Source organism: Gracilinanus agilis, chromosome 3, assembly GCF_016433145.1.
Source record: "Gracilinanus agilis isolate LMUSP501 chromosome 3, AgileGrace, whole genome shotgun sequence".
In the NCBI taxonomy this organism is placed as follows: Eukaryota; Metazoa; Chordata; class Mammalia; order Didelphimorphia; family Didelphidae; genus Gracilinanus; species Gracilinanus agilis.
Genome location: NC_058132.1, coordinates 86,824,505 through 86,841,106, shown reverse-complemented (window position 1 = coordinate 86,841,106; position 16,602 = coordinate 86,824,505). Strand labels below are relative to the sequence as shown.

Below are 16,602 nucleotides of genomic sequence, written 5' to 3'. Positions count from 1 at the left end.
GCATTTCCTTTCCTTTGGCCTCCTCTTTAAAAAGTTTGCCCATCACTGACATAGGAGGTTATCACAACCTATCCCAAAATGTATGGGAGAAAGCTAGGTCCCACTCAAGGGATGTAGGAGATTCTGATTTTTACAATCATTTGCAGGCAAAGCACCATCATCAATAAAAAAATTTAGGAAGAAATCTACCACCCTGTAGAGTCTGAAAGGCCCCAGATACTAAGAAACACATGCAGAATGGTTCTCTCCTTTTCTTAGTTTTCCTGAAATAGATGTGGGAGACTCAAGACCAGAGTTGTTCTGGCAAATTTTTAACAATCATCTCTACAGAAGAAAACAGTTACACTCAATACATTTTAAAATTTAACCTTCTATTAAAATAGGCAATGAGGAGACTGAACTATCACTCTGTGCAGATGATATGATGGTCTACTTAAAGAATCCTAGAGAATCAACTAAAAAGCTAGTGGAAATAATCAACAACTTTAGCAAAGTTTCAGGATACAAAATAAACTCACATAAATCATTAGCATTTCTGTACATTTCCAACACATATCAGCAGCAAGAGTAAGAAAGAGAAACTCCATTTAAAATCACCCTAGACAATATAAAATATTTAGGAATCTATTTGCCAAGACAAAAACAGGAATTATACGAACACAACTATAAAACACTTTCCACACAATTAAACCTAGATCTAAACAATTGGAAAAAACATTAAATGCTCCTGGGTAGGATGAGCTAACATAATAAAAATGACAATCCTATCTAAATTAATTTACTTATTCAATGCTAAACCTATCAAACTACCATGAAACTTTTTTACTGAATTAAAAAAAATTATAACAATATTCATTTGGAAGAACAAAAGATCAAGAATATCAAGTTAAATAATGAAAAATAAATGTGAATAATGGGGACCTAGCAGTAACAGTTCTTAATATGTAGTTTATATATTATATATAGTCTATATAATATAGTTCTTACTATAAAGCAGTGATCATCAAAACAATATAGTACTGGGGGTCAGCTGGGTAGCTCAGTGGATTGAGAGCCAGGCCTAGAGACAGGAGGTCCTAGGTTCAAATCCGGCCTCAGACACTTCCCAGCTGTGTGACCCTGGGCAAGTCACTTGACCCCCATTGCCTACTCTTACCAATCTTCCACCTATAAGTCAATGCACAGAAGTTAAGGGTTTAAAATTTAAAAAACAAAACAAAACAAAACAAAACAAAACAAAAAAAAAAAACAATATAGTCCTGGCTGAGACAGAAGGAAGTATAAATGGAATAGACTTGGGGTAAATTACCTCAGCAATGTAGTGTACTATAAACCCAACTATCTCAGCTTTTGGGACAAAAACCCACTATTTGACAAAAATTACTGGGGAACTTGGAAAACAGTATGGGAAGGATTAGGTTTAGATCAACATCTCACACCCTACACCAAGATAAATTCAGAATGTGTGAATGACTTAAATATAAAGAAGGAAACTATAAGTAAATTAAGTGAACATAGAATAGTTTACTTTCAGATCTATGGAAAAGGAAAGATTTTAAGACCAAGCAAGAGACAGAGAATAATTACAAAATGTAAGATGAATAATTTTGATTACATTAAATTTAAAAGGTTTTGTAATGCAACCAAAATTAGAAGGGAAGCAACAAATTGGGAAAAAATCTTTATAACAAAAACCTCTGACAAAAGTCTAATTATTCAAATTTATAAGGAGCTACATCAATTGCATAAAAAAATCAAGCCATTCCCAATTAATAAATTGGTAAGGGACATGAATAGGCAATTTTCAGATAAAGAAATGAAAACTATCAATATGTACATGAAAAAGTGTTCTAAATCTCTTATAATTAGAAAAATTCAAATCAAAACAACTCCAAGGTACCACTTCATACCTAGCAGATTTGCTAATATGACAGCAAAGGAAAGTAATAAATGTTGGAAGGAATGTGACAAAATTGAGGCATTAATGCATTGCTGGTAGACTTGTGAATTGATCCAATCATTCTGGAAGTCAATTTGGAACTATGCCCAAAGGGCTTTAAAAGACTGCTTGCCTTTGATCCAGCAATACCACTGTTGGGTTTATACCTGAAAGAGATAATAAGGAAAAAGACTTGTACAAAAATATTTATAGCAGCATTCTTTGTGGTGGCAAAAAATTGGAAAATGAGGGTGTGTCCATTGATTGGGGAATGGCTGAAGAAATTGTGGTATCTGTTGGTTTTGGAATACTATTGTGCTGAAAGGAATAATGAACTGGAGGAATTCCATGTGAACTGGAAAGACCTCCAGGAAGTGATGCAGAGTGAAAGGAGCAGAACCAGGGGAACATTGTACACAGAGACTGATACACTTTGGCACAATCAAATGTAATAGACTTCTTTACTAGTAGCAATGCAATGATCCAGGACAATTCTGAGGGACTTAGGAGAAAGAATGCTATTTACATCCAGAGAAAGAACTGTGGGAGTAGAAACACAGAAGAAAAACAACTGCTTGATCACATGGTTTGATGGGGATATGATTGGGGATATAGACTCTAAACAATCACTATATTGCAAATATTAATAATATGGAAATAGGTCTTGATCAATGACACATGTAAAACCCAATGGAATTGTTCTTTGACTATGGGATGGAGTTTGGAGGAAGGGAGGAAAAGAACATGAATTATCTAACCATGGGAAAATATTCTAAATTAATTAAACAAATAAACTTAATTTTAAAAAATTAAAACTATTTATATTGAAAAAAAATAACCTTCATTATTAACATTTTCTCCATCACTTTTTTTAGTCTAGACAAGTAATAGGCAAACTACAGCCTGTAGGTCAGATGCAGGGGTGGGGGGCCCTGAAATTTCTATCCAGCTGCACAACATTATTCCTAATCTGACGAATACAATGAGTAATAAACAATACAATGAAACTTTGAAAGAGTTGCCTTAGAAACAGACCGAAAAATAAGCATTTTCTTGTCCTTTGGCCCCTTCTTTAAAAAGTTTGCCCATCACTGGGCTAGACAATCAACAAAACAACAAATCAATAAAAATAAAATTATGTGGATATACGTGAGCATGGTAGATAATGATAAAGTCCTCACTCTGTCCCTGACTTATAAAACATGTACATTTACTCTAATAGAACAGATTAACCCGAGAGCCAAGGACTTATTTTTAGTCTGTGCCAGTAAGATCTCTTGGGATCCTTCCTTATTCTGATTTAGGCTTCTAAGGCCTAAATGATTCTTTGTCTCTATAGTCCTTCCATGGGGATCAGGATGGGAGGATGCCGAGGGACTCTGTCCCTGAAATTCTAGCCCAGACTACGCAAATTCCCTTTGCAATTTGGAGAGATTGGGGAAATAAAAATCAATTGAGAAATATATAATAAACCAAAAAGTGCAGAGACCATCCTGAGGCCTGGTTCCTTGTTTCAAAGGACTGAAAGGATCATAAAGAAGACCAATCAGAATAGCCATTACCATGAGTCTCACGTAGAAACACCTCATAGATTTGAGGCAAGACTAGTAAAGATGGGGGATGGTTTTGCTGAGGCTTTTTTCACTTAGAATCTTGACTGTTTTTTATTACTAGTGTCAACCAGAATCTTTTAAAGAACAATATAGCTCCCATTCCTATATTTAAGGACGTCAAAGCACTTCCCAACAACTCTCTAAGGTAAGTTATGTAAATATTCCCTGTTTTACAGAGGAGAGAACTGTTGTGACTTGTCAGAAACCACAAAACTTTTAAGTTCCAGAAATAAGGTACTAAACCCAGGTCTCCAGAATCTAAGAGATTGATACCTGACTCTGCTACCTCATCTCTCTATACCAGATGAATATTACTGAAAGCAAATGAGGTCAAAGATGGTTTCCACTGGAAAATTACGAGACAAATTTTCACCCAGTACAAGTAAGAATTTCCAACACCATTATACAACACAAGAATTCACACAGAGTCTAATTATCTCTTAGTAATAATATAATATGGCAGCTCGGTGGTACAGTGAATAGAGCACCAGGCCTGGAATCAGGAAGATCTAAGTTCGAGGAAAAGAGAAAATAGAATAATAATAAATAATAAATGTAGTTATTTTTCTATTTCTATTCTTTTCTATATTTTATCATTTAAAATGGAACATTTTTTACAATAAACCTACTAGGTAATTCGTATGCTATGGTCATCTTATTTAAAACATTTTATTTTTTCCAGATTACTTATCAATACTATCCTTGATATTAGTTTTCTGACATTTTGCAATCCATGTTCGAGTTTCCTCCCCTTTCCTCTTCCTCTGTCCCTCCTCCTCAAGAAGGCAGATAATATGCTATTGTTTGTACATATATTATCATATAATACATATATACATGTTCATGTTGTGAAATAAGTCGCATATTGCTTACACTAGAGAAAAATTCAGAGGAAATAAGGTGAAGAATGGTACGTTTCAAACTGTATTCAGACTGTTTCTTCTATGGTGGTAGATATCATTTTTCATCATGAGTCCTTTAGAGTTGTCCTGGATCCTTGCCTTGCTGATAATAAAGTTATTTACAGTTGATCTTTACACATTATTGTTACTGTGTACAACATTCTCCTGGTAATGCTTACTTGCTTGGTATCACTTCATATAAGTCTTTATAGCTTTTTGGTGATCATCTTGTTTGTCCTTCTTTTGGTACAATAGAATTCCATAACAAGCATATACCACAAGTTGTTCAGCCATACTCCAAATGATGGACATTCCTTCCATTTCCAGTACTTTGCCACCACCAAAAGAGCCACTATAAATATTTTTAAACAAGTAGGTTCTTTTTCCCTATTTTTAATCTCTTTGGGATATAGACCTAGCAGTGGTATTGCTGGATTAGAGGGTATGCTCAGTTTTATGGCCCTTTGGGTTGCAGATGGCTCTCCAAAATGGTTGTTATCAGTTCACTGCTCCACCAATAGTGTATTAGTGTCCCAATTTTTCCACATCCCTTCCAACATCTATCATTTTCCATTTTTGTCATGTTAGCCAGTCTGGTGGGTGTGAGTTTATTTTAATTAGCATTTCTATAATTAATAGTCATTTCGAGCATTTTTATATGACTAAAGATAGTTTCGATTTCTTTAACAATTGTATGGTCATCATTTAAAAAAATAATTGAAGAAGGGACCCAGTGGATGGAATATTAGACTTTCCTAGCTGTGTGACCCTGGGTGAGTTACATAACCCCAACTGCTACCCCTTATTTTTCTTCCACCTTGCAACTGACACTTTTATTCATTCTAAGACAGATGGTTAAAATTTTTATAAAATAAATGAAAATGGAGCCAAGAAATATTAAGTGATTCACTCAAGATTACACAGCTAATAAGAGTAAGGAATGGCATAAACTCAAACCCAGGTTTCCTGGCTTTAATTCTAGGCATTAAAGAGGGAGGGAAAGGAGAATGAAAAGAGGCAAATATATATAGTGTGTTCATATCCTTCTTATACTCTCACAATAGATTGTGGTGGTGACTCAGAACCTCTAACTTTTTTACTCTGTTTCTCTGAGAAGAATTCATTCTTTTAACAACATTTTCTTTTATATTTAGTTCAGGGCTAATTCTAAGGGACACTGAAACATCCTGGTAGAGTCAGAGGGGTGGATTCTTTTTTTTACCTATGACTCTTCTTCTCTATGCCTTTGGCTTTAGAGATTTAGGTCTTACTCCACTATTTTATTAGTTGTCATTTGTGTTGCTATTATTATTGTTAACATTATTGTTATTGTTTTTAATTATACCTTCTTTATCTCTAAACCCCCTTTGTGTAGTTCATAGTGAAAGCTACACATTCTTGGGCTGTCTGGAAAAAGTGGAATTCCTTCTCTCCAGGCATAAGGACTCCATTTGTTGGATGTCATAAAGATAAAGAATGTCTAGCTATATCTAGACCATGGAATATGTACATTTATCTGTGTATTCCTGCTCCATTCCACTGGCCTACCCCATTGCTATCACTTCATGATTCCTGAGAACTCTGCATACTATAATAACTAATTCCATAATATAATAATTTTATAATAAATGCTACTGCTTTGACACTTAATTTGAACTTGATTCATTCCTACTCTTTCATTAGTCAGCCAATCAACTAGCATTTATTATGTGCCTACTATATACCAGGCATAGTGCTAAGCCCTTTTCAGATGTTATCTCATTTGATCCTTACAACAACACTTGAAGGTAGTTGCTATTATTATCCTTATTTTACACGTGAGAAAACTGAAACAGAGAGAGAGGTGAAGTACTTGCCCAAGATCACACATATATTTCAGAATAGATTTTAATTCAGGTCATGCTCACTCTGGGTCTAGTTCTCTGTCCACTGTACCAACCAAGCTACCTTTTCAGAATAATAGACTATCCCAGAGCTTGTGCTCTCCAGGAATAGCCTTTGGAACTAAGGATTGCACTTACATGACATGCCAAGACACTGGAGTAGTAATAAAGGGCCATTTGCATATACAAAATTTTGTAGATGACCATTTACATACATGAGATAATACAAATGTTTGGGAGGAGGAGAGAAACTAGTAACTGAAGGAGAGGGACATGTAAAGGTCTTATATAGAAGATGGTAACTGAGCTGAGTTTTGAAGGAAATAAGGAACAAAAGTAAAGATAAAGAGGGAGTATATTCCAGGCATAAGGGAAAGCCAGTAGAAAGGCACTGATAATGTAGACTGTGGGAAATAGTAAATAGTCTAGTGAAACTGGATTATAGAGTTCATAGAGGGAAGCAAAGTTTAAGAATGGAAAATTGTAATAAAAAAGGGGAAAGGATCTACTTGTATCAAAATATTAGAGCAGCACTTTTTTGTGGTGGCAAAAAATTGGTCATCGAAGGTTTGTCCATCAATTGTGGAATAACTAAACAAATTGTGGCATATGATAAATGATGAACAGAATGATTTTAGAAATAGCTGGGAAGGTCAACATGAATTGATGCAGAGTGAAATAAGTAGAACCAGGAGAACATTGTTCACAGTAACAGTAATATTGTGGAATGATCAACCGTGAAAGGCTTAGCTACTCTCAGCAATTCAATGATTCAGGACAATTCTGAAGGACTTATGACAAAGAATGCTATCCGTATCCAAAGAAAAATTGGAATGGAGTTGGAATGCAGATCAAAGCATATTATTTCTCACTTTAATTTATTTGGGTTTTTATTTGGGGATTTTAGTTTTATATGAGTATTTTCTTAACAACAATGAATGGTTTGGAAACATTTTGCATGATAACACATATATATCCCTGATAAAATTGCTTACTGTCTCTGGAAAGGGAGAGGGAATGGAAGGAGGGGGACAATTTGGATCTTATAACTTTTGAAAACTTATGTGGAAAATCATTATTACATGTAACTAATTGGTAAAATAAAATATCTTGACCAAAAAAAGAAAAACGTTAATAGGGAAGATGGTAAATAACTTTAACTTCCAAACAAAGAATTTTATATTTGATCTAGAGAGATAGTAATAAGGAGTCCCTGGAATTTTTTGAGTAGGGAAGTGACATGGTCAGTCCTTCTCTTTAGGAAAATCACATTAGCAGCCAAATAAAGAATAAATTGGATTTGGGAGACACTTGATTCAGGGAAAACAATTAGAAGGTTGTACTATATAACCCATTTGAGAAGTGACAAAGATTTGTCCTAGGGTGCTGACTTTGTGAATGGAGCAAAGAGGACACATAGGAGAGATTTTGTGAAGTTAGAAATAATAAAATGTGACAACAGATTGGATATGTAGGATGAATGAGAGTAAGGAGTTAATAGTATCCAAGAGAAGATGAGGTCTGTTTTGGACTTGAGTTTGAAATGCAAACAAAGTATTCATTTTGAGATGTAAAAAAAAAAAAAAAAGAATAGTGGTATCCTTAGCAGGAACAGGGAGCAGCTGAGAAAGGATGGATTTGTTGGGAAAGAAAAGAAGATTCACATAAGTAGCTTGAGGTAATAAGTATCTGAAACAATATTTGAACTGAGAATTTCCTGACACCAAATTCAACACTATCTCACTGTGCCACCTAACTGCCATCCAAATGCTAGTCACTAAATCCATTACAAATATATGCTATTTATTTAATATCAATTGGACCCTCAAAGCTGCTCAGTAATCTTTATAATTATCTGTTATTGACTTTATCACATCTGAAAAATAACTATTTCAAAATGTCTTTACTGCAGCATCAAACTTTCCACTCACCAAAGATGGCCTTACTGAATTGTAGGCCATGTGCTATAAACTCTTCTGATCCCTTACACTTTTTAATACCCTCACTCATCCTTTCTGATAGTGAGGAGGAGGCTCTTCCCTTTTGAACACTAATCAACTCATCCATTAAATGCCATCCTTCTACTCCCTTTTCTAAGACATTGCTCCATCCACCATCTTTTTTCATACATCCTTAACTTTTTTTCACACTGTACTAGTTCCTTCTAATCAGGCTTCACATTTCCATTAAAAAAATTAATTATCTACTTCCTAGTCAAGGAATTACCTTTATCCCTTTCACCACTTACTATAAAATTTGTAAGAGTAGTCTACACCTGCTACCTCATTTCCTTACTACCCATTTATTTATTAAAATATTGCAATCTGATGTGTCTGCACGTCTATTATTATTATTATTCAGTCATTCAGTTGTAGTTATGTTCTACTCTTGTAACTTCATGGATCATAGTATGCCAGTCCCTTGTATACTTCACTATTTCCCAAAGTCTGTCCAACCTCATGGTCATTGCTTTCATGACACTATCCAGCTCATCCCCTGACATTCCCTTCTCTTTTTGCTTTCAGTCTTCCCCAGCATTGGGATATTTTCCAGTGAGTCTTGTCTTCTCATTATGTGGCCAAAGTATTTAAGCTTCTGCTTTTCTACATGTATTTCCAATAAATAGTTTGAATTAATTTCTTGAAGTATTAATAATTCAGTATCCTTGTTTTCTAAGGGAAGGTATTCTCAAAAATCTTCTCTAGCATCCCAAATCAAAAGTTTCAATTCTAAGCATTCAGCTTTCCTTATAGTCCAACTCTCACATCCTTATATTACTACTGGAAAAACCATAGGTTTAAATATTCAAACTCTTGTTGGCAAGTTGATGTCTTTTCCTTTTTAGTATACTGTACAAATTTGCCATAGTTTTCTTTCCAAGGAGTAATGATGCTTGGCCATTACCATCTGTAATGATCTCTCAGCCAAAGAATATAAAATCTAACACTGCTTCCATTTCTTTTCTCTCTATTTACCAGGAAATTATAGGACCACTGCTATGATTTTAGTTGTTTAATGTTAAGCATCAAGCCAGATTTACACTCTCTTTTTAGCCTTTATCAGTAGACTTCTTAATTCTTCGCTTTCTGAATGTCTGGGGCCTGAACTATAATACAGAAACCACTCACTTGCATGTTAAAAATGCTCTCCTTAATTACAACAGTGGAAGATCTTTTTCCTCTTTTCTTCTATGTACACTTCTACAATTACTACTGTGGACTATGCTTTCTTATTATAGTTTTATCCTCTCAACTTCCAGAAAAACACCCTCTCATTTGTATCCTGCTGCTTTTCTGATCATTCTTCTGTCTCTTTTCTCATTCCACATTGTCCCATGACTTAAAAGTGGATATATCCTAGTCTTGGCCCTCTTTTCTTTCTCTTTATTTTCCACTGGTGATCTTGTATTCAAGTTTGTAGCATCAACCATCACCTTTACAGAGAAATATCTCCCAGATACTCGCCTTCCATATTTATAACTTCTTTTTGGATATCTACAAGTAGATAGCTTACCAGCACCCCAAGCTTATAGTGTCCTAAACTAAACTACTCTTTCCAAAAACCTTTCTTTTCCCTAAGAAAAGAAATTAAGGGAAGGAAGGAGAAAGAGGCTGAAAATTTGTGGGAGCAACCAGAACAAGATAAAAGGTTTTGCTCTTTTGGGGATAGTAAACATAATTATAGTTAAACCTAAGGAACTTATACAGCAGAACATATTAAAAATAATATATAAGAAATAGGATGATAATTTGAGCAAGGTATGGAGGAGTTTGGGGTTGGGATACTTCAAAAGTAGAGATGGAAAAGATAGCTTAAGCAATAAAGAAAATCAAATCTTCCTCTGACAGTGGAGAAGAAAAAAATTGATGATGCTTATAAAATGAAGAGAAAGGAATTGAGTGTGTTCTGTATTCCATCAGAATGTTGTACATTCCTATTTCCAGGCTCAGATGTTAAGATTCAAGAAAAAGCTCAACCCTGAGATCCCACGCCATGATATTGTCCAGCAATAGCTCCTCTCCAACTGAAGTCTCTGAATTCCTCCTGAATTGTTTTGTCAGATCTCCAAGCTGGCAGCGCTGGCTTTCCCTGCCCCTGAGCCTGCTCTTCCTCTTGGCTATGGGAGCCAATGCCACCCTTCTGATCACCATTCGGCTGGAGGCCTCTCTTCATGAACCCATGTACTACCTGCTCAGCCTGCTCTCCCTGCTGGACATTGTGCTCTGCCTCACGGTCATCCCTAAAGTCCTGCTCATCTTCTGGTTTGACCTCAGACCTATAAGCTTCCCTGCCTGTTTCCTCCAGATGTATATCATGAATTGTTTCTTGGCCATGGAGTCTTGTACCTTTTTAATAATGGCATATGATAGATATGTAGCCATTTGCCACCCACTTCGATATCCAGCCATTATCACAGATGAATTTGTTGCCAAGGCTGCCCTCTTTATACTGGCCCGAAATGTCTTCTTCACAGTGCCTATACCCATTCTCTCAGCTAGGCTGAACTACTGCCATTCCAATGTCATAGAGAATTGCATCTGTGCCAACTTATCTGTATCAAAACTGTCTTGTAATGATGTTACAATCAACCGCCTCTACCAGTTTGCAGGGGGATGGACACTGCTGGGTTCTGACCTCGTCCTCATCTTCCTCTCCTATTCCTTCATTCTTCGAGCTGTGCTGAGGCTTAAGGCCAAGGGGGCTGCAGCCAAGGCCCTGAGTACATGTGGTTCCCACTTCATCCTCATCCTCTTCTTCAGCACCATCCTGCTGGTCTTTGTTCTCACTCATGTGGCTAAGAAGATGGTGTCTCCTGATGTGCCCATCCTGCTCAATGTCTTGCACCATGTCATCCCTGCAGCTCTCAATCCCATTGTTTATGGTGTCCGGACCCAAGAGATCAAGCAGGGCATTCTGAAGTTACTGAGGAAGGGTCTGTGAAGTGAGATTGAAAGTTCTATATACAATGGGTCCTCCTCCCTCTCTTCCTCCTCTTTTATCTCCTTCTACTTCATCTCTTTCTTAATAATCATGATCATGATGTTCTAGTTTTTCTAATTTGACTTTGTATCACTTCCTGAACATCTTTCATTTTTGCTTGTATGCTTCATATTTATTGTTTTGGGGGTAACACAATATGCCATTACTTGAATTAATGATAAAAATAATGATTAAGCATCATAATTTATTTGGTCATTTTCCAATTGCTGAATATTTAAGTTATTTCTAATTGTTTTGCTACTGAAAATCTATTTGTAATAGATTTGTACAGTTATTATTTTATAAAAGTATTTTTATACAGTATTATTTACCCTATTTACATGAATCATTTTATGTAAATTTTCCTCTTTTCTGTTTAATATTTTTGGATTGGATCACTATCGATGATTTCACAAAGTCAAAAGATATAATCATTTTTGTTACTGATGTGCTGTACTCTCATATTGTCATCTCTCTCCTCTTGTTCTCTCTCTCTGTCTTTCTATCTCCATCAGTCAAGTTTTAGGGTACTCAGTTCTATTTTGTGTCCCTATTGATTTAGGGTATGATGACTAACCTGATCACTCCCCTTACACAGTATCCATATATACACATATGCAATATATATATATATGCATATATATATATATAAGGGTGGGAATTATTTGCATATGTATTTCGGTTCTTCACGGATTTTAGATGTCATCTTAATCTGAAAATGTTTCCTATATTTGATTCTCAAATCAAATGATATTATAAATCATATAAATTATAAATATGAAATCAAAGTGGTGTTATAAAAATATTTTTAAAGTAGAAGCAGGCAAAAAAACCAGTCTCTTAAATCATTCTATTGGATGTCTGAGAATTGATACAGATGTGTATTTTGTATCAGTACTTAGCTCCAAATCAGAGCAGTGATTAAAAAAACATAAAATAAAGAGGGCAACTGTGTGGCTCAGTGGATTGAGGGTCAGGCCCAGAGATGGAAAGTGCTGGGTTCAAATTTGATCCAGACACTAGCTGTATAACCCTGGGTAAGTCACTTAACCCCCATTGCCTTGCCTTTACTGCTCTTCTGCATTAGAACCAATACACAGTGTTGATTCTAAGACAGAAAGTAAGGATTAAAAAATTCAGATCAGTGAGCATGAAGTACAAGACAGAGCTCTCCAAGGTTGAAACCAGAGTAGGCATCTATGCAGGTTTCCTAAATAGCTTCTGATTTTCAGAAAAGATTCTGCATAAGTATAACTCATTAAGCCTAAAAATGAAAATCAGAGATCAATAATTGCAGGTATTTATAATGTTTAAAAACATATAGGTTCCTAGATCTCTGTATGTACTGAAATGTTTCACATTTTAAATCAGATAATAAGAGAGTAAGTCTTTGTTATAAGTAAGTCATTGTCATTCTAATACGAAGATAAAAGAGAAATTAAAACGAGAAAAATATGTGCTATGCAATTAAAAAGAAAAAGCATTCTGACTTCTCTTAATGAGCTGCTGAGAATGAAAAACTCACTATGAATGAAAGATCACAGATGAAGAAATGATCCTATCTCGTGCCTTTATTATAATTATAAAAAGGACAATAATTCACCACCCAAATCACAGTTTATTTCAACAAGCATTTATTAATTGCCTAGTTTTTGTAAGGCATTGTGCAAGGCTTTAGGGATACAGAGGGGATAAAGGAAAAAGTCCCTGCAATGATAGAGTCTTTACAACATATACACAAAAAACAAGTGGCATGAGGTAAAGCAGAGTTGGGACTGGTGGGGAACAAAGACTGGGGGATATTAAAAAAGTAATGAGAAAAGAGGTCATTTCAGTCACTGAAAATGCACAAAGATAGGAGATAGAATGTTGAATGTTGGGAAAAGCCTTGCAGTCTGGAAGAACATGAAGACCTGTTTTTAAAAATTCCTAAATGAATATCCTTAAAAAAATTTTTTTACAAAAGTGCTTGAAGAATTGTGTTTGTTTTGTTACTTATGGCATCAGTTAAAGAAGGAAACAGGGCAATATGTTGCTAAGCTATTTAAAATTACACACACACACACACACACACACACACACACATCATTGTTCCTTCATGGTTATTCACAATATGTTTAAATCTGTATTTCAGAGGACATTCCCAGAGCCAGTTAAACTTCATCAGCCCCTTTATTATAGGATTTACAGATTAAGTTTTACAGGGTTAATAAAACTAATTCTTAAAATAGCCAAGCAACTTAAACAGATTCTTGCTAAGAAACTGAGGCTAGAAGATATTAGTACTATTTGAAGCCCAAGAAAACAAGAAAGTGTTAGGGCTAACACTTTTCCCATGCTTATTTCAGATTCTAAAATAGCTCATAATCATGAAGGGTTCCTCCCTCCAAAATGGAAATTTCCAAAATTATTGGAAAGCAATTCTAAGTCTATAATCCTATGAACTATGACTTTCTATCCACTATTGTTAACAATAAGCCTTACCTCAGTATATACTGTACTTGGAGCTCTGAATGAAGGAGAGCATGAAACCATCATAATTGGAGGTGTTTGATTGGTCCAAAACAAGGCAAATGAGAAATGTATCAATATGCACATATTGATAAATTTAAAAGAGCATGGAAACATAATTTTTTCTGTCTATTCCTTTTTCCCCCATTACACATAGAAACGATTTTCAACAATTGTTTTCTAACATTTTGCAATGCTTATTCTCTCCATCTCCTCCTCTTTATCTGAGATAAGTAATCTGATATATGGTTATACCAATGCTGTTATGCAACACATATTTTGGAAATTGAATTTTATGATCTAAGGATTGGTCCTTAGCATAGGATGAGAATTTATTTCAGCAAGAAAGAGAAGAGGAAGGAGAGAGAGAGCAAGAGGGAGAAAGAAATGCATATTTACATATAGAGATAGAGATAGAGGTATGTATATATATTAATCTATCATCTGTATATCATATATATAGGTGATAGATTAATAAATGAATTATAAATTGATAAATCAATAAATGATGGAAAGATGATAGATTGGCAAATCACTAGATAATGGATGGTGGATAGATGATAGATGATAGATAATATATAACAGGTTAATTGATGCATAGATGGTTGGATGAATGGTTGATACATGATAAATAGACATATCAATGGATAGGTTACTAATAGATAGATACTTAATTGTACTAAATATAACTGGTTCTTTTATAATCCCTCAGATTTTACTTAACATATTAAAAAAAAGTATTCTGAGAAGGGATCCATCAGTTTCATCAGATTGAAAAGGGGGTCCATGACACACGGAAAAGGTAAAGAATCTTTGCTCTGACCTATTAAGGAAAATATTCCAAATGAAGTGTTTCAGTGGATATTGAAATATTCATTAAAATACTAAATATGCATTATCTTCTGATATTGCATCAGATCAGATGATATTGAAATCAGGAAAACACAAATTTTCTAGCCAAATTTCAAAACAACAAGAAAAAATACTATTCATGTCTGGTAGAAGGGATTTTTAAAAATTAATATCATAACGTAGAAGCATAGCCATTGATGCATTTTCTACATTGATCTATGAACCTTCGTAAGACATATTTTTAAGTATGAGAATTGTTTAAAAATGTATTAAATTCACTGTGGTACAATTGAACACAAAGGACTTCTCTACTAGCAGCAATGCAAGGATCCAGAGCAATGCTGAGGGACTTATGAGAAAGAAAACTAGCCACATTCAGAGGAAGAACTGTGGGAGGAGAAACACAGAAGAAAAACAACTGCTTAAACACATGGGCTGATGGGGATATTATTGGGGATGTAGACACTAAATGATAACTCAAGTCCAACTATCAATAATATGGAATTAGGTCTTGATCAATGATACAATTCCAGTGGAATTGCGCATAGGCTAAGTGGGGTTGAGGGGTTGGGGACAAGGAATGAACATGAAACATGTAACTAGGGGAAAATATTCAAAATTAAAATTAAAAAATTAAAAAATGAGCTGGAAAAATGTATTAAATAAAATGTGCTTGCAATTCTGTACTCAAATTGCTTCATCATAAATGTTAAATGAAAAATATTTAAAAATAACGAAGCATTCCCAACTACATTGCACTGACACTGTTTTAGTAAGAGCAAGAGATTTTGCATGATAAATAAACCAAATATGATGACATTTATTTAAAATATTTTTATTTTCTTATCTTGTCATTTGGTGAGTTTCATAATCACACAATATATTAGTATATGTGAATAGTTTATAAATAATAGTTATAAACAAATAAGCATATATATAGGATTGTCCTTTTTTTTTTTTTAACTGATAGGGTTGTCCCTCAAAAAGGTTTGGAGATCATTGTTTTAATGAGATTTCAGAACATGTGAATATGTCCAGGAACTCATGAGAAAATATTTGTGGAACAGAGTAACATTCTTTTAGTTTTTATAGAAATGTAGTAATCAGAGGTTTTGACAAACAGGGTTCTTCCCTACCTACTTCCTCTTTCTTTTTCACCTCCTTGACCCCAAAATGTTCAAACTATCATTTCAAAAGACTTTTCAGTCCCTCTGATTCATATCAAACCTGGTTAGTTTCCATTCTAGTAATTTTTTCATTAGTAGTTCTTTTCTGGAATGTACGTTCAGTAAACGTTGAGTGAGGATGAATGTTTTTTTTTTCCTCATTCTCCATTCTCAGACTTTTCATGAGTGGTAGGGAAATTGGGTTGTTAGAACTGTGAGGCTCTACCTTGGACCACTGACCATATGGTGGAGGCTACAGCTTCACTAATATTGGCTGACTCATGAGGGAGCAAGCCTAAGACTAGTGTCATGTCGGGGTACAGAGATGGAACTGAAGAAAGGTAGTGCTGTTCTGGCAGCAGTCAAAGCAATCAATTGTTATTCATTTTGGCCTGAACTGGTGACCCAAGAGATCAAAATTTCTCTGCTTCTGAGTGGAAGAATAATGAAATTGCTGACCTAAATAGACGTTATCTCTTCTCCCTGTAGAGAGAGCATCAGTTGGCTATTACTTCATCATTCAGACATTTTATGAGCCTTGTAGAAGACTGAAATGTCAGAGGCATTATAAACAATATTCCTAACTCTTCCGTGGCAATTCATGCAAAACCTTGGCCAATAGACTATTACTACCAGCAAGGGAGTGCTGCAAAGGTTCTCCCTGGCTTTCCAATAGCTGTATCTGCATATGAAATGTCAAGATGATGTTTACACAGGTAGAGATAATGATGCCCTTGTCCTGTGAGCTGTTTATCT

General features: G+C 34.9%; 1 protein-coding gene across 1 annotated transcript; it reads left to right on the top strand.

Annotated features, from left to right (window-relative positions):
* Positions 1-10,330: 10,330 nt before the first annotated feature.
* On the top strand, positions 10,331-11,278 carry LOC123238647 (olfactory receptor 56A3). The gene has a single exon (XM_044665853.1). The coding sequence runs from the start codon at positions 10,331-10,333 to the stop codon at positions 11,276-11,278; it is 948 nt and encodes a 315-aa protein (XP_044521788.1).
* The last annotated feature ends 5,324 nt before the right edge of the window (positions 11,279-16,602 follow it).

Bases quoted from the DNA above. Each gene is read 5' to 3' on its own strand.
- LOC123238647 (XM_044665853.1), top strand. From the start codon at position 10,331: ATGATATTGTCCAGCAATAGCTCCTCTCCAACTGAAGTCTCTGAATTC.